The 27,535-nt window shown below is 47.2% G+C and overlaps 1 protein-coding gene and 1 long non-coding RNA gene across 6 annotated transcripts in view; one reads left to right on the top strand and one right to left on the bottom strand.

Annotated features, from left to right (window-relative positions):
- LOC102725657 (polycystin-1-like protein 2) overlaps window positions 1-27,535 on the top strand; it is an 87,753-nt gene that overhangs the window by 13,986 nt on the left and 46,232 nt on the right. Inside the window, 13 exon segments of the mRNA XM_081806326.1 lie at window positions 6,236-6,465; window positions 8,226-8,630; window positions 10,767-10,844; window positions 13,231-13,284; window positions 15,000-15,113; window positions 16,660-16,864; window positions 18,708-18,825; window positions 19,505-19,646; window positions 20,598-20,774; window positions 21,383-21,528; window positions 22,189-22,383; window positions 25,088-25,219; window positions 26,566-26,744. Of these exon segments, the coding sequence (XP_081662452.1) occupies window positions 6,236-6,465; window positions 8,226-8,630; window positions 10,767-10,844; window positions 13,231-13,284; window positions 15,000-15,113; window positions 16,660-16,864; window positions 18,708-18,825; window positions 19,505-19,646; window positions 20,598-20,774; window positions 21,383-21,528; window positions 22,189-22,383; window positions 25,088-25,219; window positions 26,566-26,744 (2,175 nt within the window).
- The window catches only part of LOC145717517 (uncharacterized), a 94,156-nt gene continuing 68,528 nt past the window's right edge, over window positions 1,908-27,535 (bottom strand). For 3 of the 5 annotated variants that reach the window (XR_014140788.1, XR_014140786.1, XR_014140785.1), the window contains 5 exons: window positions 16,444-16,521; window positions 14,833-14,989; window positions 8,609-8,754; window positions 4,595-5,130; window positions 1,909-2,741 (listed from right to left, as the gene is read on the bottom strand). This is a non-coding gene — a long non-coding RNA (uncharacterized LOC145717517). Of the gene's footprint in view, window positions 2,742-4,594; window positions 5,131-8,608; window positions 8,755-14,832; window positions 14,990-16,443; window positions 16,522-27,535 lie in introns of all 5 variants that reach the window. The other 2 variants (XR_014140787.1, XR_014140789.1) reach the window with 2 other exon arrangements.

A 27,535-nucleotide genomic window follows, 5' to 3' on the forward strand; every position in this document is an offset into this window, starting at 1 on the left:
TCCCTCTGGGCATTAGCTCAAAGCCAAAGCCACTGGCATTTTCTTTCTTTCCAAAAGAAGTAGTGGTGATACCCTCTGCCATCACTCTTCTCAAACAATCCAATTTCATCTATTTTAAAAACTTGTTGGACTTTGAAACTACCTGCCCACCTTCTTCTATCATTTTTGTTAACTTTGGGAGATACATTTCTGATGCTTTCTTATCAGCACCAGCAGCCTCAGCCAGAATTTTAGAAATGGCATGAATTTTAAGTATACAGAAGTCACATACCTTGTGTGAACATCACTGTGCTTTTCTTTCATGTGTTTGTACAGAACCCTGCTTTTGCTTAACTCCTTGTTAAGCTAAAATGTAAATCAGACACTTCAGCTCTGTTGTAGGGACAAATAGCATGAGCTGATTGGGGAGAATCCAATCTCAAACAGAAACAGCATAATAAAAGTCAAAGGATTTCTCCTTGAGAAGCTCCTTCTCGCCTTGCATTCCCCATGTCTTGTGTTCATTTGAACGTCAGGCTGTTTTGCTTTACTGTTTGCTGTGGGAAACTGTCTATGTTTCTGAAATTGATCACGCGCCTTATGGAACAATTTGCTAAGGTGAAATTTGTCCTTGTCCCGCGTTGGGTAACTCAGCGCCACCTACAGACATATCCGGGGATTGCCGTCATTCTTGAGTCTATTCAGAGCTGCCCCTGCACACAACTGAGTCTGCAAGGGGGTACTTCCCAGGAAATCGGTAATTCTCAAGACAACACAAAATTTAGGGTGACCTAGATGTACAGAACTTTGGGAGGCTCAGAGGAACTATGTGGGAGGTGATGGTCACAAAGGACTGAAGTCTTTCAGGGGAATCAGGCAGGAGGAGTGGTGGTAGAGAAAGGGAGGTCATGGATGTGAAGGGGCGTGGCCTCCTCACATAACTTCGAGCATCTTATTACAACGGTAGTTCAGGGGTGTGTGGGAAAAATGAAAGATGATGCTGGAAAACTCAAAAGAGGTCTGCTGATGAAGAGCCTTGATGCCAGCCAGTTTAGAGAAATTGTTTTTAGAATATGTAATTTGGATACCAGGAAACTGATTTGTGGGGAAACAGGTTTCCTGGGGGGTACAAGGATGGAGCAGGGGCAAAAGTTGGACTGGGATGCACTAGCAACACAGGCCCCTCCAATCTCCACAGAGAACTCTAGAGCTGGGACCTGTCTTGATTGAGGCAAGAGAGTGAAACTTTGTACCCTGGCACTCGGCAGCCCTTGGAGGCAAGATGGCATCTTGAGGGAGGCAGCTCCCTTTGGCTAAGGGGAATTCCTGGAGATGGATTCAGGTGTGAGCCCTCCGGCACTAACATGCCAGAGTGTTGGGGGGATGCAGACCTCGGTCTTGAAGGATAGACTCTCGGTGACATGCATCCACTACAGAGGATATATAAGAATCTTCAGGCCATTCAGGTACATGACCTGTGATTGTTAATATTATTGCAAGTATTGCTAATAGTGGCTTGGTAATTTAAGGACTAAATGGGACTACAAAGAAGAAAAGAACTGGCACAGAGTTGATTCTCAAAAATGGGTAACTGTTGCCATTACATTCATATTACATAGAAGTAGGCACTACTTTTATTTTTAAGAGGCTCATGTAAACCTTAGAATGACCCAGCCAGGAATGGCTCTTGCCTCATTGTATGGACAAGGGCACTGAGACATTAGGTTATACAGGTGACTGATGGGAGTCCTGGAGACCTCACTTCCAGCTTCCTACCCTCTCCATTCCACCACACTGCCCGATCTGGTCAGAGGGCCTTGTCCACCAAGCTGGCTAGCAACCTGTGAGTGACATTAACAAAATGACACAGACCTTGGTATTCTTAACAATTATACATTATGAGCAAAGATAAAAAAATGTGAGCTTCCTTCTCCATTTTCTTTCTTTTTAAAGAAAAGCTGCATCCCATTAATGTTAACTACCTAGCAGCATGTACAAATCAGTGAGTGGCAGTATCTTAAACTAATTTTTATATTTTTTATTGAAGCATAGATACATGCAAAAAATGCACAAAAAGACACAGCTCAGTTAATTTTTACACAGTGAACACACCCATGTAACCAGCACTCAGATCAAGAAATAAAACATGACCGGTCTCCCAGGAATCCTCCTCAGGCCCCCAAGGGTACTGATTCCTACCACTATCAATCAGTGCAACCTGTTTGCAACTTCTATAAATGGAATCATAAAATGTATTCTCTTTTGTGTTTGACATCTGTTCAATAGTGCCTTTTTGAGATTTATCCATATTGTTGTGTATAATTATGATTTCTTTTTTCTCATTCCTGTATACCATTCCATTGTATGGACATTCCCCAGTTTACTTATCCATTCTAGTGTTGATAGGCCTTTTGGGTGGTTTCCCATTTGGGCAATTACAAATTGTGCAGCTGTGAACATTTGAGCACAAGTCTTTTGTGCACACATGTATACATTTCTGTTGGGTTTGCACCCAGGAGTGGAATTGCCGGCTCACAGCATCATAACAAAATGTTTAGTTGTTGCCTCTGTTGCTTTGTACTCTGAGCGTATCTTCCCTTTGTTGGCAGCAGTTTCTAAAACGACTTTGTTGTCTTCTCCCTTGGGTGGGCTCACTGGAGACAGATCAGGAAAAATCCATTTCTCTGCCTTTTAGTCCTGGGCAATTTCAGTTGGCAGCAGAGTTCAGAGAATGGAATGAGTTGCTTCTTCCAGGCAGATCCCTGAAAAATAGCCCAGATTTTGCTATTCAAAACCATCCTTCACATTTCTCTAAAGAGTAATATTTTCTTGTTCTGAAATCTACATAGTCTGATATTAATAAAGCCTTATCAAGCATTTTTTTCATTAGTGTTTGCTGGTGAAGCTTCTATACTTGTACTTTTAACATATCTTTATCATTATATTTAAAGTAGGCTTCTTGTAGACAATCTTTGGTTGAGTCTTGGTTTTTTAAAATTCCATCTGGCACAATAATTTTTGTGTTTAGACCATTTACAAGTAATGTAATTATTGATATAGTTAGATTTAGGTCTACTATATTTAGTTATTTGTTTTCTCTTTGCCCTTCTGTTTATTTTCCCTCTGTTCCTCTCCTTTCTCGTCTTCTTTTGGAGTATTTGAATATTTTTAGTATCCCATTTTAACATATCTATCAGCTTTTTTGGTTCTCTTTATTACTTTTTTAGTAGTTGCTTCAGGGATTACTATACACATATCCAACCTTTCGTTGTCTACATGGAGTTAATATCTGACTTCAGTAAAATGTTGAAGCCTTACTGGCATATAGGTCCCTTTGCCCAACCTCCTTTATAATTGTCCTACGTAGGACAGTTACATACATTGAAAGCCCCTTTCAACAGTCATACACATTTAAAGAACTTATGAGGAGAAAAGTAGCCTATGCATTTACCAAAATAATTAACCATTACTTGTGCTCTCCCTTCATCCCTGAAATTCCAAGTTCCCCTCTGATACCATTTCCCATCAGCTGGAAAAACTCCCTTAACCATTTCTTTTATAGCAGATTTTCTGGCAATAAATTCTCTTAGAGGATTTCTTTATTCCTGAGAATGTCTTTATTTTGCTTCACTTCCTGGAGGACATTTCTGCTGGATATAGAATTAAGTGTTGAAAGTTCTTTTCTTTCAACACTTAAAGATGTTGCCACTGTCTTCTGACCACCATGGGTTTCTGAGGGGAAATCTACAGTCACTCACAACTCTATGTGTAATGTGCCATTTTTTTCAGCAGTTTGATTTTTTGATTTATCTCATTTATCTTTGATTCTCAGCAGTTTGATTACTATATGTGTGGGCATGGTTTTCTTTAACTTTTTTCCTTTTGGGGTTCATGGAGCTTCTTGAATCTTCAAATGTATGTGTTTTGCCAAACTGGGGTAGTTTTCATCCATTATTTCTTGAGTATACTTTTCTACACCAATCTCTCTCTTCTTATTGGTAATCCAATGACACAAATATTTTATCTTTTGATATTGTCACACAGATTGATGATGCTCATTTTTAAAAATTTAATATTTTATTAATATTTACATTTATTTAATATCTGTTCTTCAACTTGGATGCTTTCTCTTGCTCTATGTTCAAGTTCACCAACTTTCCTCTGTCGTCACTATTCTGCTATTGCATCCAGGGAATTTTTTATTTCAGATATTGTGTTTTTTATTTCTAAAACTTCCATTTTTAAAAAAAAAAGTTTCTGTTTCTCTGTTCAGAATGTCTAGCTTTCCATTCATTTAAAGAGGGTTTGCTTTTATGTCATGGAGCATGGCTATAATGGCGGATTTCAAGTCTGTCTGATAATTCTAACCCCTGAGTCGTCTACAGGCTGACATCTATTATGTTTTCCCTTGAGATTGGATCAAATTTTCCTCATTCTTTGTATATCAAGCAATTTTGGATTGTATTCTGGACATTTTGATAGTAGGTTCTGAGACTCTGGATCCTGTTAAAATCCTCTGGAAAATGGATTTTTGTTTGTTTTCTTTTAGCAGGCAACCCCGCCCCCCCCCACCCCCCCACCCCCGGTTAGATTCAGACCACGTTTTATGACTTGCCTTCTGTGAGCAATGGCTCCCATGTCCATTCAGTTTCCAAAGTTGTTTGGGTCTGCCCCACTCATGTGCCACTCAGGGTGGTATTTATGTTGTAGTTTGACTTCATCAAAGCCTTGGCTGTGTGTCTTTGGGTCTGTTTTACAGTATAATCTGTGGAGGAGGTCATGGTTTGTGCTGGGCTGTTCACAGAAGTGGGGGATCCTCCTCTCCACATCTCTCCTTTTCAGGGTTTCCCCCACAATCTCCAGCTCCCACAGGTCTTTCTTCATTGCTCCTTTGGCTAGAAAGATGGGTTTTCTCTTGGGGATTTGGTGTTTGCATCACCCTATGCAGTCAATACAGCTCTGAGGGAGGACAGCCTGGGTCAGGGCCAAGAGAAAAAAAAAAGAGAGAGAACACAAAACAAAAACAGATATTTTCCCTGTGTTCTTGAGCTCACTGGGTCCCTTTTCCTGGTTCTCTGGCTAAACAGAGGGGATTTCTCTTGGGGTTTTTGTTTTCTTCATTCATTGCGCAGTTTTGTGACTCAGGCTACCCTAGGGACAAAGCCAAGAGATAAAGGAGGTTTAAAAGAAAGACAAAACAGGAAAATGCCATCTTTATGGATAATTCTTAAAGTTTTCACTTTCTTCCCCAACTGTCTGCTGTTGTTTACTTTTCAGAATCCTCAGGAAGTTTTTTTGAAATCTGCCCAGGTTTTTCATTGTAATCAATGGAAGAAATAGGCTGTGGTAGGCTTACACCGTGGTGGCCAGCACCAAAAGTCAGGTTACTGTTTTCCAAGCTTTTTCACAAATATGTTCATTTGTCAAATATTTCTCAGCATCCACTCTGTGCTGGGCACTGTGCTAGGTGCCAGGTTTATAACTGAGAATTAGACAAGACACTGTGTTGACGACCTAGCAGAGAAGAATCAGAAGAAGCTACAGCATTTCCTTTTTAGGGACCTAAGGAAGGCTTCCTTGAGGTGGTGATGTTTAAGCTGAGAATGGAAGGAGCAGCATGAGTGTGAGCAGAGATGGGTAAGAGCCTTCCCAGCAAAGAATAGCACACCTGCAGGCCTTGAAGCAGACAGGAGGTGGCACATTCCAGGAACTGAGAAGAGGTCTGAGTGGACATAGAGTTAGAGGGGTGTGGCAGGAGATGGGGGTGAGGTCAGGAAGGCAGGTCATGTGGGTCTTTACAGGCCATGTTAGAGATTTTTAACTAGTTCCCTTGGGAAAATGAGAAGCAAAACATACCCATAATTCTGATACATTTGGAATAGGATACCATTTTACACATGGGGAAAATATGGCTCAGAAGGGTAGGCTGGAGCATAGTATTTTACAGATAAAGCAAGAAGACCCAGAGAGGGGATTTATGTGAATGACAGAAAGAATAAATAGCAGAAAAAGGACTTGTAACCAAATATTCAACTCCCTGGCTGGTCACTGCTCTTTCTTCCACTCCCACCTGTTCCAGACATCTCAATGTAACCTTCATGAACACCAACAGCTTGGTTGTGTAGCGTCTCTTTCTTCATCTGTTTGTCTTTGCAGAACAGGGGAGCATGAGGTGGGTGAGTACATGTGTGCACACATGTGTGAATGCATGTGTTTGTGTGTCTGCAACACTGCTAACACCGACTATTGCCTGCAGTTCATCCAGCAATGTGACCCACCAGTTCAGAGCCCCTGGGGAATTCACTGTGTTTGCCGAGTGCACAACCACTGAGTGGTACGTGATGGCTCAGAAGCACGTGACCATCCGAGACAAGATGGAGAGGCTCCATGTGACCGGGTGCTCCAGCCTATCCAAGTCAGGAGCCAGCCCTCTCTGCCGTGCTGTCTTTGGGGACCCGTTGTGGATTCAGGTGGTACTTGATGGAGGTGAGTCTACAGAAATGGTCAAGGTCAAGGCAACCTTGATTCTTCCCCAAATCTATCCACCCAACTCCCAGGCTTTAGTGAATACTAACAGCACTCATATATTGAGTCAGTTTTTTAGCTCAATAGCACCTAGTATGTGCCCGGAACTGGTCTAAGTGCTTTACATGTACTAGCCCACCCAGTATGTACTACTATTATCTCCGTTTTACATATGAAGAAATGCAGGGAAAGTTCAGAAATTGGCTCAAAGTCACAAGCCCAGTAAGCTAGTGAAGCTCTCAGCCTACCGAATGTCCTTTTTTGCATGCACACGGTCTCATCAGAAGAACTGAATTTCTAAGTCACTCCTTGTTGGGGGAACTTGAATAGGACTGGGAGAGCTACCAGCTGGGCCAGAGGTCATCTCAGCGTGGCCAGCACTGACCAGCTTGGCACAATGATGCTGCCCCCAATCAGGACTGCTATTCAGTGACATATACTGCTACACCCACAGGAGCTGCTATGGCTGGTGTCTGCTCTGATTGGCCAGTTTCTTTTCTGATTGGTCATAGAGGCCATTCTTATTGGTCATCATGTCCATTTTGATTAGGCAAGGTATCCCTTCTGATCGGTCAAAGCATCTATTCTGCTTGGTCACAGTGTCCATTCTGATTTATCAGAACATCCATCCTATTTGGTCAGGAGGGACCCACGCAGTTTCAGTTGTTGAATACTCTGAATATCATCCCTTTTCTCAATCCCTACCAACTATGACCCATCCTCACCAAAGGCAGCATCTTTCCTGCAGGCACAGGTCCAATTTGAGATCTGGACAGAAGCCTGTTGAGGTAAACCGTGTGCTGCAGAGCTGCAGAGGGGAGGACATGACTCAGTCCGACCTCGCAGCTCCTGGAGCTTCACTCAGCAGTGACTTAACGGAGCCACCGTGGGTCCTTAAACATGGTACTCAGGGCTCCTCTCTGTTCCGGTGTGCTTGTTGGCTGAAGATGGCTGCTATGTGCACTGGGAAACCTAAAATAATCCTTCATTTATTTTTTCATTCTACAAATATAATTGAGTGCCTACTCTTCGCCAAGTGTGGGGAGAGGGAGCAGTAAACATAAAAGTCAGAGGGCTAACATTACTCTCGGCAGCATCAGCTGCAACTTCATCACTCAAACAAGAAATATACTCCCTTGGTTTCTATTGGAAAGAATCCTAATTTGGTGGTTTAAATCAGATTTTAAGAGTCAACCACAGTATTCAGCATCCATTTAGGATAGCCAGCACTATGTGGACAGGCTGAGTACTCCTGTAGAGCAGGGTTCCAGGCAGTCTGCCATGGAGGTGGAAGGAAACAGCTTCACCTGCTCCTGCCTAGAACAAGACTGGAGGCTAATTGTCACACATAAAAATCAGCCATGCCTCGGGAGATGCTCCCTTGTTAGCCTTCCTCCCTCCAAGGCCAAACCTGTCAACAAAATGTTCTCAAATCTTTATTACAAACCTTTAAGTTTATGGGTAACATATGTATAGTATAAATTAGAATGTGCAGATGAGCAGAGAGAACCCAAAAAGAAAAATCATTCATGTATCCATCACTCAGAGATAATCACAGTTAATACTTGGGGTTGGGACTTATCCTTCCATATGTCTTTATGGCTGTACCATGCCCCTAGCTATATCCAGAATCTGACCTCAGAGCTTGAGTCTTAACTAACTCGGTACAATCTACAGCGTGGTTGTTGCCAACATTCTTAAATATTTCTTACCCCACATAGGAACTGGGGTGACTTACACTGCACTGTTGGGTAACATAACCCTGGCTGAGTTCACCACACCGAGGGGCCTGCTACCCTACAATCTGACCCTGGACAGAGCAGCTCAGCAGAGGATGGGCCCTGGGATGCATCACCTGGAGATCCGAGCCACCAGCAACACCACCACCTCTGCACCCTCTAGGAACATCACAGTCCACTTCATGGAGCCTCTGTCAGGGCTACAGGCCTCCTGGGGTTCTGACCACTTGGAGCTTGGAGAAGACCTACTGGTCAACATCTCAGTGGCTCATGGCATCCCAGAGGGCCTGACCTTTGAAGTGGCAGGACTCAATGCAACCTTCACCCATCAAGAAGAAAGCCTCCAACGGCCATTTGGGATTTACCATGTGGCAGTTCCTCTTGAAGGTACTTGGGGTTGGTGGGCCACCTCCCAAAATTCCCTTCTCTTTCCTTCCCAACTTGGGTATCCAGCATCCCGCCAGCCAGTTTTGGTGTGTCCTGGTCACAAACCTGGTTCACAGCATCCAGCCTAGGTCACAAAATAAGGAAGAGACATATTATCTGCCCTCATAGAGCTCAGAGTCACAGGGGTTCTCAATTCTGGCACTTCTGACATTTGGGAATGGATCATACTTTGTTGTGGGGACCGTCCTGCACATTGTAGGATGTTTAGCGGCATCCCTGGCTTCTATCCACTAGATGCCAGTAGCACCAGGCCCCTAAGTCATGACAACCAGAAATGCCTCCAGACATTGCCAACTGTCCCCTGGACAGCAAAATCTCCCCCACTGAGAACCACTGAAGGAGAACTGGTGTATTCCAATTTTTCCATCATTTCTAGAGGCGAGTGTGGTTCAGGAAACCAGTCCATGCCCTTGGGGGGGAGAGAGAGGTAAAAACAAGGGTGGGAGAGGGAGGGAGAAGAGAGGAAGAGTCATGATGGGGGCTGGAACAGAGATAGGGTGACAGACTGGCTGGCACCACCAGGGGAGGTGACCACAGCCGACATCTGCATTTAATCTGGAGAGAACAGAGAGTCCTTCAGGGCAGTGCAGTGAGGTCAGCAGGCAGGAATGTGATGAGGGTCACAGAGTCTCCAGCCCACCAGAACCCTGTACCCTGGGGTCCCTGGCCCTGGGTCTCAGAGGTATGTAATAAAGAGGGGAACACTATACAGGTGTGGGTCTACCATACCCTCAGCCGCAGAGCTGGCAAAAGAAATAGCAGGTTAAATGACAGATTTGAGAAGAAAAACACTGGAACTTCGCCAGGTATCAGAGGTCCAGCTTGAAACAGAGAATCCAGAATGAAATGAAATGACAATGGAAAATAAGCACAATATATAGGCTATAATTCAAATGCAAATTAATTTTTGTCTTCTATAAAAGTTGCCTGGCAGGGAATGATAGATAAAATCTCTGCAGGCCCTGTGAGGTTTTAGCTCACTCTTAGATGATAAGTAGTCTCCCCACAAGAAAAACAGATTTGGATGACTCTAGGGATGAAGGAGGTGAGGAGGAAGGAGACAGAACCAGGTAGGACAGGAAGGCCCTCACTTTGTGGCACTGGCCCAGTCCTTGCTTTCAGGGCCCAGCAGATGTTTGCAGCTACCTCTTGGGGGAGCTTCTATGGGCTTTTGAGGTCCCAGCTCCCAGGATGGGCGTGATGCCTCTCCCTCAGCTGGCCACATCTGCCCAGCTGCTGCTTCTTCTGGATCACCAACAAGGTCACTCCTTGTTCTCATTGTTGCCACCCTTTCCAGCAAGCCCTCTCCCCAAGACAAACACCTGGTCTGTAGAAAATTCTCACCTTTTCCTTGGCCTGCTACCAGCGACTGCAGGTGTTTCCAAAGGCAGGAATACAGACCTTTCCTCCCTCCCTCTCACTCCACCCCCTGTCATAGACCATCCTTCAAGGGCATAAGTAAGGAACCCTTCCATGGGGGTACTCAACTGCAAAGAGCACATATCCACCTTTCCAAGGGTCCCCTCTGATGAGTTTCCCTCTAGACTTGAGAAGGTAGCACCCACCACCCTTCCCCATGAGGGAGGAGGAGAGGGATACACAATTACCCCAAGTAAGTCTTACAAATCCTTCTCTCCCTTTTCTACCCCTCAATCTTTTAAAAGTCCTGTCATATCTTTCCTTCTGCTGGAATCTCCTCTCTAATCTGACTAATGAGCACTACTCGTCCTTGGAACTTTAGCTTTAGCCCCGCCATGAACCATGATTGATGAAGTGACCCCCTGCTCTGTGTCCACAATGCCCCCATGCCAATTTCTGCCATGGTTTGGCACTTGGTCTCCTGCACGTCTACTAGACTATAAGGATCTTGAAGACAAAGACCACATTTCATTCATCTCTGTGTCCCCAGAGCCTTGCACCATGCCTGGTATACAAGAGGGGTTCATTAAATGCTCAGAGGATGAAAGATTCAAATGCTGCTGTCAGTGGACCTGAGAAGCACATGCTGGGAGAGCTGTCTCAGCATAAGTTAAACAATTTATTGCAACACCCATAATTCTCTACTCTGCATTGCAGGCACCTTTCTGGTCACTGTGACGGTGAGGAATGCCTTCTCAAACTTAAGTTTGGAAGTCGGAAGCATCACTGTCACAGGCAAGGAATTTCTGCAAGGGGGTATAGAACTCGTGACCAGGAGTCTGGGGCATTGTACTTGCTTGGAATCCAGTGAGGAACTCTTCAAAACAAACCTCTGAATACTTACCTTGCTCTACAGATGTTAAGGGGCAGTGATATATGCAGTAACACATTCAACCATTGTTACAGAATTCTAAAACATCTGAGTTTGTATTCGTTATGTTGCTTTAAGCTCCAAGCAACACAAAGCCCAACCAAGGTGGCTTTATGTTCAAGGCTTTATTATCCCACATACTAAGAAGTTAGGAGGTAGTTCCAGGGTTGGTTCAGTGACTCAGTGTCAGCAGCAAGGACCCAGGCTCACTCTGTTGTCCTGTTCTGCCATCCTCAGAGCTGCTGCTTTGTCCTTAGGCTTGCGTCTCATCAACACAGCTGCTGCAGTTCCAGACATCACATATAAGCCCAGCATTATCCAGCAGCTGCACAACCCCACTTCCCTCTCTGTAGCTCTTGTTACTAGGGGGGCTGTTTTTCCCCTCGTCCCCAGCAATCTTTCCCTCAGATATCATCAGCTGGGGTCATGTACCCCAGCTGTAAGGGATGCTAGGAAGCAGGTATCCAGCACCTCCAGCTTTGTGGAAGAAGGTGGATTCTGGCAACCAGGAAGGAGGGTGGAGTACTGGCTGCGGGGTAGGCAACCAACAGTAGCAGTCACAGAGCTGAAAGTTCATCGCAAATGTGTTTGCCAGGACTCTTTGAGTAGCAAGGGACAGAAGAGCAGTTGAAACTGGCTCAAGTCAAAGGGAAATTCTATCAACTCAGAAAAGGAAAAGGCCAGGGTTTAGGCGCAGTTGGATCCAATCACTGTGTCATCAGAAGTCTATCTCTCCCCATCTCTTGGTTCTACTTAGGCTTCATTCTGATTCCCTCTTCTCAAGCAGTAGCAGGATGGCCCCAGGCCTCAATCTTTAACCCTAGAGAAAGAGCGCCTCTTTGTGGATATTTCCAGAAGTCTTGAGGTTGCCTCTACTGGTCCAAGCTTGGTTCATGTTCCCTCTAGGACCCAGTGCTGAGGCCAGCGGAAAGTGGTATTCAGTTTGGGCAGACCAGAATCACATGTCCACCTGGAACATGATGCAGGGTCAGCTTCACCCAAACCAAGGACTGAGAGTGGGGGAGGGATGGTTCCTCAGGGAAAATGTTAACTGTAAGGGCTCTTACCAAAAGAAGGGGACCCGGATGCTGGGATGGGGGGAAAAAACCATCAGATGTCCTCACTGCTGTCCACAGCCCTCCTTTTCCACATATGGAATTTGAGGCCCAGAGAGCTTAAATGACTTTCCAGAAGTCACTCAGCTAATTCATGGCAGGATCAGAGGCAGCAACTATTTCTCTTGATTTCTTCATTCAGGGTTACTGGACCATCTTCCTTCTTAAGATTAAGAAGGGCCTCTATGTCTGGCATCTTAGCTTTGCTTTGTATAATTTTATAGACCTTCAAAGTTACAGTTCTCTGAATGAGAATTCATTGGGAGAGAATTTTTTAAAGATTGGTGGTACCCTGATCTTAAAATAACGAGGTCACTGGGGCCTAGAGACTCACATGGATCTGCCAGTGCAGATAAAACACATTCCTATCTTAATCACTACACTTTAATTAGACATTAACATATTCACAGTTCAGTATTTTCAGAGCATATCCACTGCATGTACATTTTCCATTTTTTTAACTTTATATACTAATACTCTTTACAGATATATATATAGATTACAAAGCAATGGTACAGAAGCACAGCATTCAGCCCTCCTGGAGCCTTGAGAAATGGGGATTGCCTTTCTATAATGGGTGAGGAACCTAAGACTCAGAAAGAATAATTAACCTTCCAAGGTTCACATAGCCAGTAAGAGACTAATAGAAGGACCCAGAAATGCACCATGGTGTGCTGAGGCTGGCTTCTAGCAGCTTGTCAGAGCTTGTTCTGTCCACCTCTTGCTCTACATTCACTGAGGTCAGCTTGGTAGCTTGAAATCTGCCTTAGTGGGAATACTGACGCCACAGAAAGTAGCAAACACTACAAATCAGAGTCCCCCACTCCCTCCCTCAACTAGCAATTAAACATTAACAGCGTACAGCCACATGTCTGTCTCCAAATCTTGTGTGTTATCTGCATTGGGAACTGCCTGCCTCTTTCTTAACAACAAAAGAGGTATCTTTAGTCCAATGGTGGACATGATGGTTTGGGTTTTTACCAATTTCTACGGTCTGAACGTTTGCTAAATTTCCCTAACCCATTTCCAAGACAGGCGGATCCCCTAGGGCATCTTGAGCATACCCGTGACTCTGCCCTTTGGCAACCTTATAAACACCACCAAAGTCTGACGCCTGTTCCCATTGTGTTTATAGCTCCTTCCAGTCTACAAGAACCATCTGGAACAAATGCCAAGGAAAAGAACATGAGTATTTGTTTTTTAAACACTTAACCTCACAAGAAAAAGATGTCTAAGCACTCTGCTTTAGTTTTGAATTTGGGTTTATTGGTGCTAATAGCCAGAATACTAGGAAGCACAGAGGTTTCTTCCATTTGAAAAGAGATCCAGAAGGAATGAAATCAAACCAAGCATGTTCTCCAACCAGAACAGTGTTATATTACAAATCAGTAATAAGATATCTGGGATATGTATATACCTTTTAGACATCTTGGAAATTAAACAGCACACTTGAAAAAAAATCAACAGTTGAAAGAAAAAATTCACAAGGAAAATTTAAAAATATTTCTGAGTGATGATAGTACAACCTATCCAAATTTGTGGGATGCAGCTAAAGCAGTGTTCAGAGGGAAATTCATAGCTGTTAATGCTTAACTTAGAAAACAGGCCCAGGTTCCTTTGTTTTTACAGCAAGACTGAGTCCTCAGCTCCTTGCTGTTAACATTGCCCATGCATGCACTTGTTCAGTAACAAAGACTGTGCATCTACAATGTCCAAGGCCTGGTGTTAGGGACTAGGGATACAAAGGTGAATAAACAGCTGTGGTCCCTGCCTTCCTGGAGCCTAGTGGGTGAAACTACCAAACAAATTAGCATCTCATTAGGACTTGTGATAAATGTCTAACTAGAAGCAACAGGGTACAGTGACAGCAGCCAAACAGGGTGGCCTAGCAAATGTGATCAGATGAGGCCTCTTGGAAGGTGACATTCAGGTGACATTCGAGTGGGAACCTGAAGATAAGACAGTCATGCTGGAAAGCAGAATAAGAGCTTCACAGATATGAAGGCCCTGGGGCTAAAAGTTAGCCTTAGGACTATGGTGGGGGCAGTATGTAGGAGATTATAGAGAGATGGACAGAGACCAGATCGCATGAGGTCTTGGGTACCAAGACAGGGGTTTGGGTTTTATTCTCAGGCCATGGGAGACCACTAGGGGTTGAGTTCTGCCATGTAGCCTCCTGTTACACCAGGCTAAGCCCTCTAGGCCTAGCCGTTTATTAGGTCCTACCAGAACTTACTCCAGGAGCACACCTTATAACTGCCGATTTCTCCTCCTAGAACCCACAGGCTCACTCCTTCACAATAACTCTGTGGTCCTGTCCTCTGGGGAAGCTTGCCCTGACACCAGCTATCCGCTTTGCAGAGGTCACAGCTCTGTGCCTTCCTCTGCACCAGACACAATAGAAAGCATGTCAGTAGCTTCTCTCATTTAATCCACAGCAACCCAGGAATCGAATGCTATCAAACCTTCATAGGAGCAGATGTTCTCAATCTACTGCTTCCCTTTTATACATTCTCATAATCCTCTTGGCCCCTATCTCTGTAGCAGTTAGCTCTCTGTGTTTTAATGGCCTGTTTCTTGTCTGTATTCCCTCCCAAACTTAAGGGCAAGGCCTAGGTCTCTATTCCCATATCTCTGGGCATCAAGCATGGGCCCTGTCCCAGAGCAGGCTCTGTTAACAGTTGGATGCATGGTGGACCCTTAGCACTGAGCCCACATTCAGACTAAAGTTACTTACCCTGTGATTCATCCCCAGAGGGCAGCCAGGTGGATCATACAGGGTCTGTTTCCATTCTACGTCCTATGCTGTGGCTACCCTTGGCACAGATTGCTGTGGGTGGGAGGTGGGGTACCAAGTGGAGGTGGAGGGGCATCTCACCAACTAGTTGCTTTTTCTGCAGAGAGAGAAAGGGAATGTGCAGGTGTACGTGGAACCTGGTCAGTATGTGGATCCTTTCACGACTGTGACTCTGGGCTGGCCAGACAGTGACAAGGATTTACGCTTCCAGTGGTCATGTGGTAGGTGGCTGCAGAGCTCTGGAACTATCCTAGCTCACCACAAAGTAATGGATAGAGGTCAGGTTTGCTGTTTTTTAACCTTCACACAGGCATTACTTATGCCTGCCATTTTGTGCACCTTGCATATGCCAGAGATTGAGAATTCCATGGAAATGGGAGGGTGGGGGGAAGCAATGGCAAATCAAGGCAGAGGTAGCCCTGAAGGCAGGCAACAAGGAGATGCATTATCTGTAAAGAATCTGAGAACAGTAATTGATCCTAAAAGTCAATCTGCTTTATTTTCACCACAAACAACTTCAGTGATAAAATAAAAACAACTCCTCCCTGCTGGGTGGATCCCTCCTTTCACTTCCCTGTGCTTCATATGTCACTGGAAAGAGAGTCTAGAAATGAGGAGGCATTTTCAGACAAACCAAGAGAGTATCACCAGTACCCATTATTTAGAAACGGTTGTCCTCCTTTCTGTAGGGATATATCCTAGCTAGGCAGACATTCTTTTGGAAATGAATGCCATCCCTACTGTACATATTATTTTTATTAGCTATTTTTTCTTTGAACAATATATCCTGCATATTTTAATGCCATGATATCTTCTCCATCTTAATTTCATAATAAGTACATAATAGCCTGTTTAGCTGATGTATGATCGTTTATTTACTGGTGTCCTATTTTTGGACATTTAGGTTGTTTTGAATTATTTGCCCTTATAAACAATGTTGTAATGAACATCCTTGTAGTTCTATCTTTATTTGCCTCTGTGGTAACTTTCAGAAATAAGTTTTGAGAAAATAAATAAATTTCAAGAAATGGAATAGCTGGGTCAAAAGTCATGGAAAATTTGAAGCCTTTCAATATCCATTGGTAAGTGCTCAGGACATCCTTTTGAATGTTAATTCTCATTATCAGAATTCATAAAGGATGCATGTATACAGTTTGGGTGGTTGAGCTGATGGCCCAACCCTAGATCATGTCCTGTGAATGACTACTATACTGGGGGGCGGAGGAAGCAAGGTGATTGATGGATAAACATCGATCAACAGAGATGAAGGGCAAAGGATACAGGGACTTACCAAGCTGGTATCATAAAGCTGGAGATGACATGCAGCCTCTCAGATGGAGATACAGCCCCCAGGGCCCCAGTGTACCCAAAGGGACATACAGCTGAGGACAATCGCTTCCAAGTGGAGTGAGAGTTGCACCAGGGATAAGAAACTGCCCTGGATGCTCTCCCAAGCAGAGCGGTCTATCCTCCTGGCCTCTCTCCTGTTATATGGCTGCCTGTTCATTCATCAGTGCAAGTGGCTGGTGCAAACAAAAGAAGCTGACATACCCTGCAGGTCTGCTGGAGTCAGGGTGAAGCGCCGCTCATTTCCCTAGAAGCATCCTTCCGCAGCACCATTCCTGCACCCTGCAAGTGAGAGTGTTTTTAAAAACCAAACTCTCTCTTTGGAGCTGCTTTTCTTATCGATATATGACTTTTTTCTTCTAAAAATCCCAAACCAGAAGGGTCTCTGGATGTATAACAGCGTTTGCCCCCCTCTCTCAGGACGTTGCTGGGCCCAGTGGAGCTACTGTGTTGAGAGGCAGCTGCTCTGCACAGACCAAAGGGAGCTGGTGCTTCCTCCGTCCTGCCTGCCACCGCCCAACTCCACCATCACCCTGCACCTGGCCACCTGGAGAGGCAGGGAGCTGGAGAACCGGGAGAAGTGCCTCTATGTGTCTGCCCCCCTGGAACTCAGGCCTCGAGTCAGGTGGGGGCGAGAGAGCAAACTCCTATGGTGTTGCCATCCCTTCAGCCACCATTTACTGAAGAGCCAGCTCCGGCTGGCACTGACGTAGGGGCAGGTCTTACAGGGGTGGTCCAAGAGCCCCGGTCACAGTTCTCACGGGGAGTGCTCCCTGGTGGTCAGCAATTATTTGCCCCAACGAATGCAGGGAGATAGTGCACCCCGATGACAAGTTCCCAGACTCGGGACCAGGGAAGGCTTCCCTCAGGAGAGATGTGAAGAAGGAAGAAGAACCAGCTTGGCAGGAAAAGGGGGCTGGAGAGGAAACTGGATGGCAAAGGGGGGGAGCATAGAATAAGCTGGAAGTGAAGGAGACTGGTGTGGCTCAAGTATGGAAGGAGAGAGAGGGGCAAGAAGAAACTGGGAGAAAAGGTGGGGCCTGGCTCTGGTGGAACCTTGTTGGGTTATGTCACAGACATGATTTGAAGAGTTCTGGAAAGACACCCAAGAGTTGCAAGCAGGCTGGGGACATGATTATGTCTTACTTCAAAATGCTGTGGTAGCAGGGTGGAGAGCAGGTTGGAGGAGGGCAAGACAGGGCTCCAGGAGATTGCTTGAGTTCTTGCAGGAGTCAAGGTGAAAGTTCAAGGTAGCCTGGTCTATCAACTGGGTCCCAGCAAGAAGTAGATGTCTCCCTCAAACTGGGAATTGATGAGAGTTGGACAAAGGGCCTATTTACAGATGTGGGCAAACAAAGGGATAACAGTGCAGGACTACAATAGGAGGAAGCCACTCTTCTTAGGACTGCAGAAGGAAGGAGTGGGGGATGGCGTTGCTGGAACCCCCCGGGAGCTGTGGTCTTGGTTAGAGGAACACAGTCACTGCCAACTGCTGCCCACCTGCTAAGGAGCAGGGACAGTGGTGAATAAATACCCACCTCCCTCCCTCACCCTCTGATTCCCCAGCCAATGCCTCCCATTGCTGGGCCCAACCAGAAGCCAGAGGGCACAGGAACTCAGGTGACCCAGTCTATGGAGTTTAGTCTCCTAGTGCCCAGAGCCACAAAGAGTTGTTGGAGAATGTCTGGTACACCTGTGCTAGGACAGACATGAAGACAGAAGTAGGGAGATTGAGAGCTGCTAAGGACTTAAAACTGAAAGGTCCTGCGGATGGGCTAGACACACGGCAGGTACCAGAGTGATCTCTCACTGGCTCTAGAGAGGGAGTGGGGTGCTAGAGAGAAGACCCAGGATCTGAATGTAGATGTGCTGGTGCGTGTTCCCTTCTCCCACTCAGGAGTCGTGTCACCTGGTACGAATCACATTGACTCCCTGAGCCTGGTTTGCTTGTCTGTGATAGGGGATTCTAATATGTTGCTCCTAGGGTTGTGGTAAGCACTGGATAAGCGAATAATGACGCAAATTATTTATAACCTGTGGCATGCAGGCAATAAAACCATAGCATTCCTTTATTATTGCTAGAGCCAGAAGGACTCATGAAAATATTGTCTGCTCTTATCCCCCCCACTTTGCAGGGGAAAATGAGGCTCAGAGAGTTTAAGTGACTCATGCAAGGTGACCATTCTTACAAGGCAGGGACGGAATCCAAGGACCCTGGGCTTCATGCACTTTCCAAACCATTGTCTTTCATCGGGAATGAAGTGGGAATTCGGTCAGGCACAAATCACTCCATCTCCATGACCAACACTATGTCCTGGTTTTGGTTGGGGCATGGGTTGCTTTTATTCCATCTTTCACTTGAAAAAAGGCCCTCTGCCACCTTTGCAAAGGACCTGAGAAGAACCAGACAAAAGACCAGGCCACGAGGCCTGAGCGAGCTTCCGCACTCCTTTCTGTCTCCCTCTCAGCTGTGAGAACTGCAGACCAGCAAATGCCAGTGAAGATGTCATGCTCAGAGTCACCGTGGGGGATGACTCCTCAGTGGCCATGTTCAACTGGTATTTAGAGGACACCTCTCTGGAGAAGGTGAGGATACTGGCAGTCACTCCCACTTCGAATGACCAGACCCTGGGTCACATGCCCAGGACTGAGCCAGAGCCCACAGGGTGAGGGGGCGGGGTGGTGGTGTTCCCAGAGAAAAACCAGGGCATTGGTCAGAAGGGAGAACGGATGCAAGGGAGCAGAAGCAATGGGGAAACATCACAGCAGATGCTGCGGGTGCCCCAGCCCAGTCCCTCTTCCCAGGCTGATGCACCCATCCCAGCTGCTGTGGAGTGACTGCCGGCCAGTAACCAATGGAGGTGGGGGTCTAATGGCCCAGCTCCCCTGCCTCTGAGTAAGAGAACTTCTGTGGTGCAGCTCACACTCCCTGTGGGATCAGGCTGAGGCTGACTGGACACCTCCTGAAACCACTTCTCTGCCCTACTCTGCTTCCCTCTCCACTCTGGGTTTCCCAAGAGCCCTCCCTCAGTAAATGACCTGCACATGAATCCTCGTCTCAGGCTCTTCTTCAAGGGAACCTGATCTCAGATAAACACCTACACCAAGCTGGAAATTGAGTATTTGGGCTGACTCGGGGAAGCAGGTGGTGTCTTTGCAGCAGAGACAGATCTGGAAGGCCTCCTAGGGGTGAGAAGCCACTGCCCTGCTGAGGTCCAGCAGCCTGGCTGAAGCCTCAGGGGCTCTGGTTGGTGCTCTCTTTCAGGCTGAGCCTCTCCCGGCTGCCTGCAGATTCCAGGAATTTTGGCTGAGTGCTTTAATCCTCCTTCAGAGCAACACCTCCATGCTGCAGTTGAACAGCTCCTTCCGGCAGACCAGGGGCCAGGCCATCCGGATCAGAGCCACAGGTGTGGAAGCCTCCCCTAAGTCTCTTGTCACGGGTCCCGTCTGCCGCAGAAAGTGAACCAAGACAAACCCAGAAGCCCTGAAATGTGGGACTTCAGTGCAGGGTCAGAGGCCAGACGCAGGCTCTGGAGTTAATCCCATCACTAGCACTTAAACTCTCTGTGCCTCAGTTTCCTCAATTCCTCTGAATTGCATTATGCAGGGTGGATGAGACATATTATTCTGGGGTGGTGCAGCCTGCATGTCCTGCCAGGAAGATTCTCACTTTAAACAAGCCCAGTGCGGTGGGAAATGGAGACTCTCAAAAAGACAAACAATGGATGATTACTCTTTTCTGGATGGATTCATTTGATTCAGTTTTTCTCAAAATGGCCCATAGGCCTCCCACACTGGGACAACCTGGGGTACTAGTTTAAAATGAACACTCCCAGACTTGCCCCAAACTTTCTGGATTAGGTCTAATCATTTTTAATTGGTTAAAATTCTCTTTATGCCCAGCTCTTCCAGGTACATACTCTTTTTGAAATACCAGGCTGTGTGGGATGCTGGTGCAGGTGGAGGCCTGGAAAGAGCAAGGCCTTGGGCAGGATCAGCCTGTTTCTAGATTCTGGCCATGGACCTTCTGAGCTTGGTGATCTTGAGCAAGTCATTTTGTTTCCCAGTAGACTTCCTCCTCACCAAAGCTTCAAGGAAGCTACTAATATTAGCCCTGTTTTACAGATGAAGGACTGACTCTTAAAATGTGAGGCCCCAGGATACCCTGCAACAGGGGGAGTTGTTAGATATGCAGATTTCTGGGCCCCACCCCAGAACCTCCAGAGAGGTCTGAGGCTCGGGGTCAGAACATGGGCCTGGGAATCTGCATGCTTAACAAGCTCCCAGGGCAATCCCGAAGCATGGTACTTTGTGTGACCCACAGAGCCCCTCAAGCACACTCTGTCTTCACTCCCCAGCAGTGACCGGGCATGCCTATGGGGAGGACACCTATGTGATCAGCTCTCTGCCTGCCCCCGAGGTGCCCATCTGCACCATCACCCCGGAGGAGGGTACCATTCTGACGAGCTTCACCATCTTCTGCAACACATCCTCTGCCCTGGGCCCCCTGGAGTACTGCTTCTGTCTGGAGTCAGGTACTGGCCCAGGGCTATTGCTCTCCCTCAGCTGCTAGGCTCCATTTCTCCCAGAACAGGGACCTCTCTGTGAGAGATGCAAAAAGTATGTTCCATGTGTGAGAGAGGTTTGCAGAATGAAGAACCCCCTACACCTTAACCCCAGCCCCAGGCACACTGACCCAGCCACATCCCTGCAGGAGGGGGACGCTCTTCAGATCAATGAGCCTGGGAAGGCCTTTGTACAGGATGTGACTTTTGAATGAACTTGGATATGTTTTGAGCTAATTTTTAAGATCTCCTCCACCCCCCTTCCTCTTCCTCCTTCTCCTTTTTGTAATTTGGTTTACTACCTTGAATTTTTTTTAAGCCTGTAAAGAGAGAAAATTTTTTTGAATTTTTTATGGATTCCATTAAAATTATTCCAAAGTCCTAGCAGCATGTGATTACCTAAAGAGGCCAGTGGATCAGTATAGATGGCTGTCTTCTCTCTGAAAGCATGGAGTCCCTGAGTGCCTGCCATGCCTTCGTGAGCTGTGGCTTTTGTGTCCTTGTCATCAGGCTCTACCTCGGTGGCTTTCCAGTCTCCCTGGAGATGCCCCCCTAACTGTTCAGTTTCCATTTACCAGGTTCCTGTCTACACTGTGGCCCTGAGCCTGCCCTCCTGTCAGTTTATCTGCCACTTGGAAAAGTAAACAATGACTTCATGCTGACAGTGGTCATTTCTGTCTCCAATCTCTCAGGGGACAAACAGCAGACCCATGCAGCGGTGAAGGTGGGTGGTGGCAGCCTTTTGTTTCTTTACTGAGAAAACTTGCTGACCCAACTGAACCTCACCAAGTGGGTGACTGGGTTGAAGGGAGCCAAGGGCATGACCAGATGAGTCGCTGATTCATTCATTCCTTCAACTAGTCTTTTCAGAGCACCTGTTATGTGCCAGGCCCTGGGGACACAGCTGTGAACAAAACAGACATGGTCTCTATCTTTGCAGATCCTTCATCTCAGTGGACAGAATAGGAGTAGGGCCCTGGAGTCTTGGAGCAGGAGGTCCCAGGGATGAGATAGACCAGTGCCATCAGAGTCTAGAGGAAGGAGGACCAAAATCAGCCATCAGGGCTACAAGGCTGAGGCTGGATAAAATCAGGGTAAATTTGAAGGGTGAGAGACCAGGTGGAGCAGGAAGGGGGCTCGATACGGAGGGCGGTGAGGATAGAGCAGCAACTGGCCCAAGGCTTGCTTTCAGTGGCCTTTGGCTGCCTGCTACAAGTGGGCCCGGCTGCCCTCAGGCTCAAGAGAGACCCCACACCAGGTGCAAAGCTTTCCAGCCTTGCTCTGGTTTGCCTTGTGAGACTGACTTCAGGCTCCAGGTTTGGGAACAAGAACTGGTGAGCTGAGGTCTTCCGTGCACTGAGCATGCTTCTGGTTTCCCTATTAGGTGGGACTTGGAGACACCCGTGTTGACAACGTGGCATTCCAGACTGCAGTGTTGGAGAATATCACCGCCACTCTGCAAGGTGAGCGGGACCCTGAGCGGCTCTTCCAGCTGTCCAGAGCCGTGTCATCCATGCTGGACCAGGAGTGCCAGGAGCAGGGCTGCAGGGGGCTGCTGAACATGGACGTCAGACAGAAGGTGCTCAAGAGGGGGCCCTTTCATGCCAGCCAGTGGGGCCCCGGGGTCTGTACACAGCCCTTCAGGGTGGGGAGTGGAATTCACAGAGCTGGGAAGCCTCGGTATCTGCTGAGCTGTTGACATCAGCTCCCTCTCTGGTCCTTTCTTGGTAAGTGACCTAAAATGAGGGAAACCTGCTTTCCCTGCTCTGCCTCATGGAGTCAAAGGCTTCTATGGCAGGAAGGAATTTAAGAGTATCACTCCAGGCCTTCCTGTCAAAGATGACAAAACCGAGGCCAGAGGAGAAAAGTGGCCTGGCCTCACTCATATAGTTAATGGTTTGGCGTTAGACCCTGGATGTCATCCCACCTCTGTCACTTGCCATCTGTACTGTCACAGGCTGGTGAATGAACTTCTCTAAGCCTCCGGTTCCCCATCTGGAAAATGGGGATAATAAGTAGTATTTTTCCTCATAAGGTTAGGTCAAACCATTTGAAATTACCAACATTCAACCAGTTTTAATCCAGACAGTGGCCATCTCATGTGTTACAGCCTGACATGATAAACAACTATTGCAGAGTGTATGACTACTTCCACTCCTGGTACCTGCTCTATGAATATGTGTGGGTGCAGGTACACGCACGTGCACACACACACACACAGCATCACATACACCTGCTGGGTATGGAGAAGAAAAGAAATTCTTCTCTGGTCCCGTGAAGGGTTTGCATGAAAGTACTTAGCATGGTGCAGGACATGTGGTAAGTACTTAGTACAAAGAAGTGGTGGTTGTCATAGTAATTACTTACAGACAAATAACTAACACTTATTGAGCGCCTACAATGTGCTGCCAGCCCCAAGAGCTTCAGGGATATGTAATTCTCATTAAAACCGTACAAGGTAAATGGTGAGATCCCCATCTACGTTACAGAAGAGGAAACAGTGTAGGAGAATTTTAAAAGTTTGCCCAGGCCCACATTTCTAAGACAGCGGTGAAGATGGGGTTCCAACCCAGACTGGCTTTTGCCCCATCCACCTCCTGCCCTCCTAAGCCTCTCATCCCTGCCCTTGTGTCACATTAGCCCCTCTCCCCTGTTTCTCAGTCTTGGTTGCATTCACTCTGAACATTACCTATAGCAGACTTCCATTTGGATGTCCTTTGGTCTCTGAGCACACAGACTATGCAGCCTGACCCAAGGTCTCCTCATGAAATAATGGGGTCCTGGCAGGAGACAGGCGTAAAACTCTAATGGAAAGACTGAGAAGAATTTAAGAAGGGCTCTGTTGATAAAAGCTGGGGCTCAGCCTGAAGTGACCAGAATCTGGAGAGGGCAGCTGCATGGAAGGGGTTGCCCGGTGGCAGCAATGGCTTCTGAAGAATGAGGCAGTTGACCCACCTGGCAGGCAGGCACCAGGAGAGTAACTTCTAGCTCTTTTTCCTCCTGCCCTCTTATCTCCTGCTGAATGAGTCCACGGGCCAGAGAGGCGGGAGCTAGTGGCATCTCCATGGAAGCTGCCTCCGGGACAGCAACAAACGAGGGAGGGAGGATCTGCAGAGGCAAACACGATTCTCCTACCAGAACATTCCGATGACAGTCCCTCAAATACTGGCCCATCCTCTCCGCCATCCAAGCCAGAGCCTGGATGCCCTCTGAGCTAATAGCAGACTTGCCCAAACTCTGCAGCTGTCAGACAGGTAGGCTGAGTGAGCTGTGAGGAGCAGGCCGAGAGAGGGGGACTGTTCACTCGGATCTGTGCTGTGCCAAATGGTTGCCACTTGCCATATCTAGGTACTTACATCTAAATTAAATGCATTAAAATGAAATAAAAGTTTAAAATTCTGTTCTCCAGTTGCAGTGGCCACATTTCATGGGCTCAATAGTCACATTTGGTGAGTGGACAGTGCAGAGATAGGGCCCTTCCATCAATGTGGAAAGTTCTCCTGGACAGTCCTGAAATTATATTCTTAGTTTTTCTCTGCAGCTGCCAAGGCCAGCCTCCAGCCAGCCCCTTTTTAGGGCTCTGTGGCTTAGAAAGCACAGTCCCCAGAAACCTCTACGCTCCTCTCCATCTTCAAAGCTAGCAGCTCAGCATCTTCAGATCCTTCCCCCATTCCTTCTTCCTCCCTCCAATGCCTCCTTTCTCCCCTCCCCAAACTTCCCCTCCTCACTTCCTTTCCCTTCCTCCTCCAGCCTCTTCTTCACCTCTGCCTCCATCCATACATCTTCCTTGACTCTGACCATCCTACCTCCCTCTTACAAAGACCCCTGTGGTTACATTGGTCCCACCTGGTTCATCCAGATCCACTCCCATCTCAGAACCCTTAACTTAATTAAAATTCCAAAACAGGGGCACCTGGCTGGCTCAGTCGGAGGAGCATGCAACTCTTGATTCAGGGTCGTGAGTTCAAGCCCCACGTTTGGGGGTAGCGTACATAAAACTAAACAAAACAAAAACAAAAAAACCCTCCAAAAACAATTTTGCTAAGGTCCCTTTTACCATGTGAGGTGACATATTGACATGTTTCAGGGATTAGGATGTGGACATCTTTGGGAGGTCATTACTCTGTCCACCACACATCCTACGAGGCAAACAGAGGTCTATGGGCTTTGGAAAACCCCAGATGAGCCTGGTCACTTGCTCTGACTCCAGATCTTTCTGAAATGGTTTCATCAAGCCACTGGAATTACATTTCCTCTCCTCATCTTCCTCCCTCTGCATCAAGGTCAGAGAGCATGCACTGGGGTCACTGTCTGCGGTCACTGCCACCCTGGGAGACATACAGAAGGTACAAAGGTTGGCCCAGGTGCTGAGAGAGGTGACCCACCCCAATGAGGAGCTCACGCCCATGGCCCAGGTAAGTGAGGTCCACCTGCTGTCCCAGGCCAAGCCATGGGACACACACCTCTGCAGTGGGTAACTGACAACTCACCCCAGGTCGAAGGTCCCTCAGTCACAGGGCCAGCAAGGCTTCCACCATCTCATTTCTAAGGGTCCTGCATGTGTGGTGCCAAGAGAGAAAAGATGTCCTCCTGCAGCTCCTGTGTCTCATTCTGGGTGTCATAGCTTGTGTGCTCACAAATCTCACTCCCCCACCTGCCAGTGGCACCTCAAGGGAGTAACTGACTCTAATCACTGAGTGACATTCAAGTGTGTGCCCAGATGCTGCTGCTAACCTACCCATGTCCCCGACTTCATGCATACCCCTGTTCCCCAGTACGTATCAGACTGATGTCCAGCTGCCAGCTTGTGCCTTCCTTTCTTCTTTGACCCCCGCCTCACCAGCCACTCTGCCGGCCCACATCTTAACCCTTGCCTCAGGCTCTGCTTCTTGGAGGACTCAAATTAAATCACTATGCTCTCAATGTTATGGTAGCTAAAGGTTAAAAAAAAAAGAAGCCCTAAGTCAGTAAGAGGGGAGACCTACCCTGCCCCTCACATTCTCCAGCCTGAAGCCAAAAAGGCTGACCTTTATTTCTGGGGCCACGATGCTGTTAACATGACACTTGCCATTGACACACCCATTTGCCCCTCCATCCACTCCCCATGCATACATCTATTCAGCACCTGTGTGCATCCATCCGTCCACCCTTCTATTTACTTGTCCATGCATGAATTTAGTCATTCACTCAACAAATGCTTCCTGGATGCCTAGCATATACAAGTATTGTGAACAAACTGTGCATAAATAATTCAGCAAGTCACACAGACATAGTCTCTGCCCTCACGGCACTTTCACACTACTGGGGCAGCAAGACTACACAAAAAATGTCACAAATAGAGACATAATTACAAAACTGGAATAAGTGTCTTGTCCATCCATCCATCTATCTACCCATCCACCACCCATACACCCATCCACCCATCCATCCATCCATCCACCCACCCACCCACCCACCCATCCATCCATCCCCCCAGTTAGTGAATGTTTACTGCTATGGGCTCGGCATTGTGCAAGGCACTCTGGAAAGACCCAGAGATGGATGAGGCTACTCTCCTGAAGGAACTTAGCCCATTGCAGGGAAGGAAAACCTGACCTCAAGTCAGTGATGCAGGCAGCCTGTGCAATGGGCCCAGATTTCCCCTACTTTGTCTCCCCAGCTTGCTCACCTCGATTGCAGCCCTTGTCCTTTAAATGGTGCAGGGGATGGTCTATCAGGCAGGGACTCATGCTGCCTTTCCTTCCCCTTTGGGTGAACCCAGCGGGAGGCCACCTGGGCTCTGCAGCATGCCAGTGAAGCCCTGTTGGCAGTGAGTTCCAAGGCCCATCCTGAAGACCAGGGGCGCCAGGCGGCCACCAAGGACCTGTTTCAGGCTGTGAGCAGTGTGCTAGAAGCTTCCCTGAGGGAGGGACCAGAAGATCCTGCAGAGGCCAAGGGCAGTCTCAGCCCAGATGCAGACCACATGCCCACATGCTACCCAGCTACCACATGCCCAGCTCACACAAGCCTTTCTAGATGGATCTTTCTCCTCATCTTGCAGAGAAGGAAACTGAGGCACAGAGGTTAAAGTCCTCTCTGGGGAGCTGGAAGAATAGTTACAGAGACCAGAGCTTCTGGGAGGCAGAGCAAAGGCTTGGGAGTGAGGAAGCCTGACTTCCAATCCTGCCTCTGTCGCTTTCAAACCTTGAGACTTGGGCAGGGTACGTAACTTCCCTCAGTCTCACCCCTTATCTGTAAATCGAGGCATTCCGCCTCATCCCAGATAAGCCACCAACTGGAGAGATTACATATCCACCCCACAGAGAACGTTTTTAGAAGAGAGGCAGTCCCTAGAGTGAGAACAGATGAGGCACAGTCTCGTGCAGCCCCAGCACCCTGACAGGGCGCAAGGGAAAGGGCCTCCTAGGATGGCATCATGATGGAGCGGAAAACCCATTTCTTGCTGCTCCATAGTCCTTTAGCATGTGGGGAACACACACACACACACACACACAGTCACACTCAAACACATACCCATGCACTCACACACACCCACAGACACTAACACATTCACGCCCACTCACACACACTTACAAGCATTCACTTATACTCTCACACATCTCTTGAAGCACAGTCTTGCCCACACTCACAGAGATGCACATTTACACTCATATCTTCACACATGGCCACAGTCACACACACTCACACAGACTCTCACGTATGGTTATAGTTACAAACAAAAGCACATACAC

The sequence above is a fragment of the Leptonychotes weddellii genome, chromosome 16 (genome assembly GCF_054177405.1).
Source record: "Leptonychotes weddellii isolate Sample4059 chromosome 16, ASM5417740v2, whole genome shotgun sequence".
Taxonomy (NCBI): domain Eukaryota; kingdom Metazoa; phylum Chordata; class Mammalia; order Carnivora; family Phocidae; genus Leptonychotes; species Leptonychotes weddellii.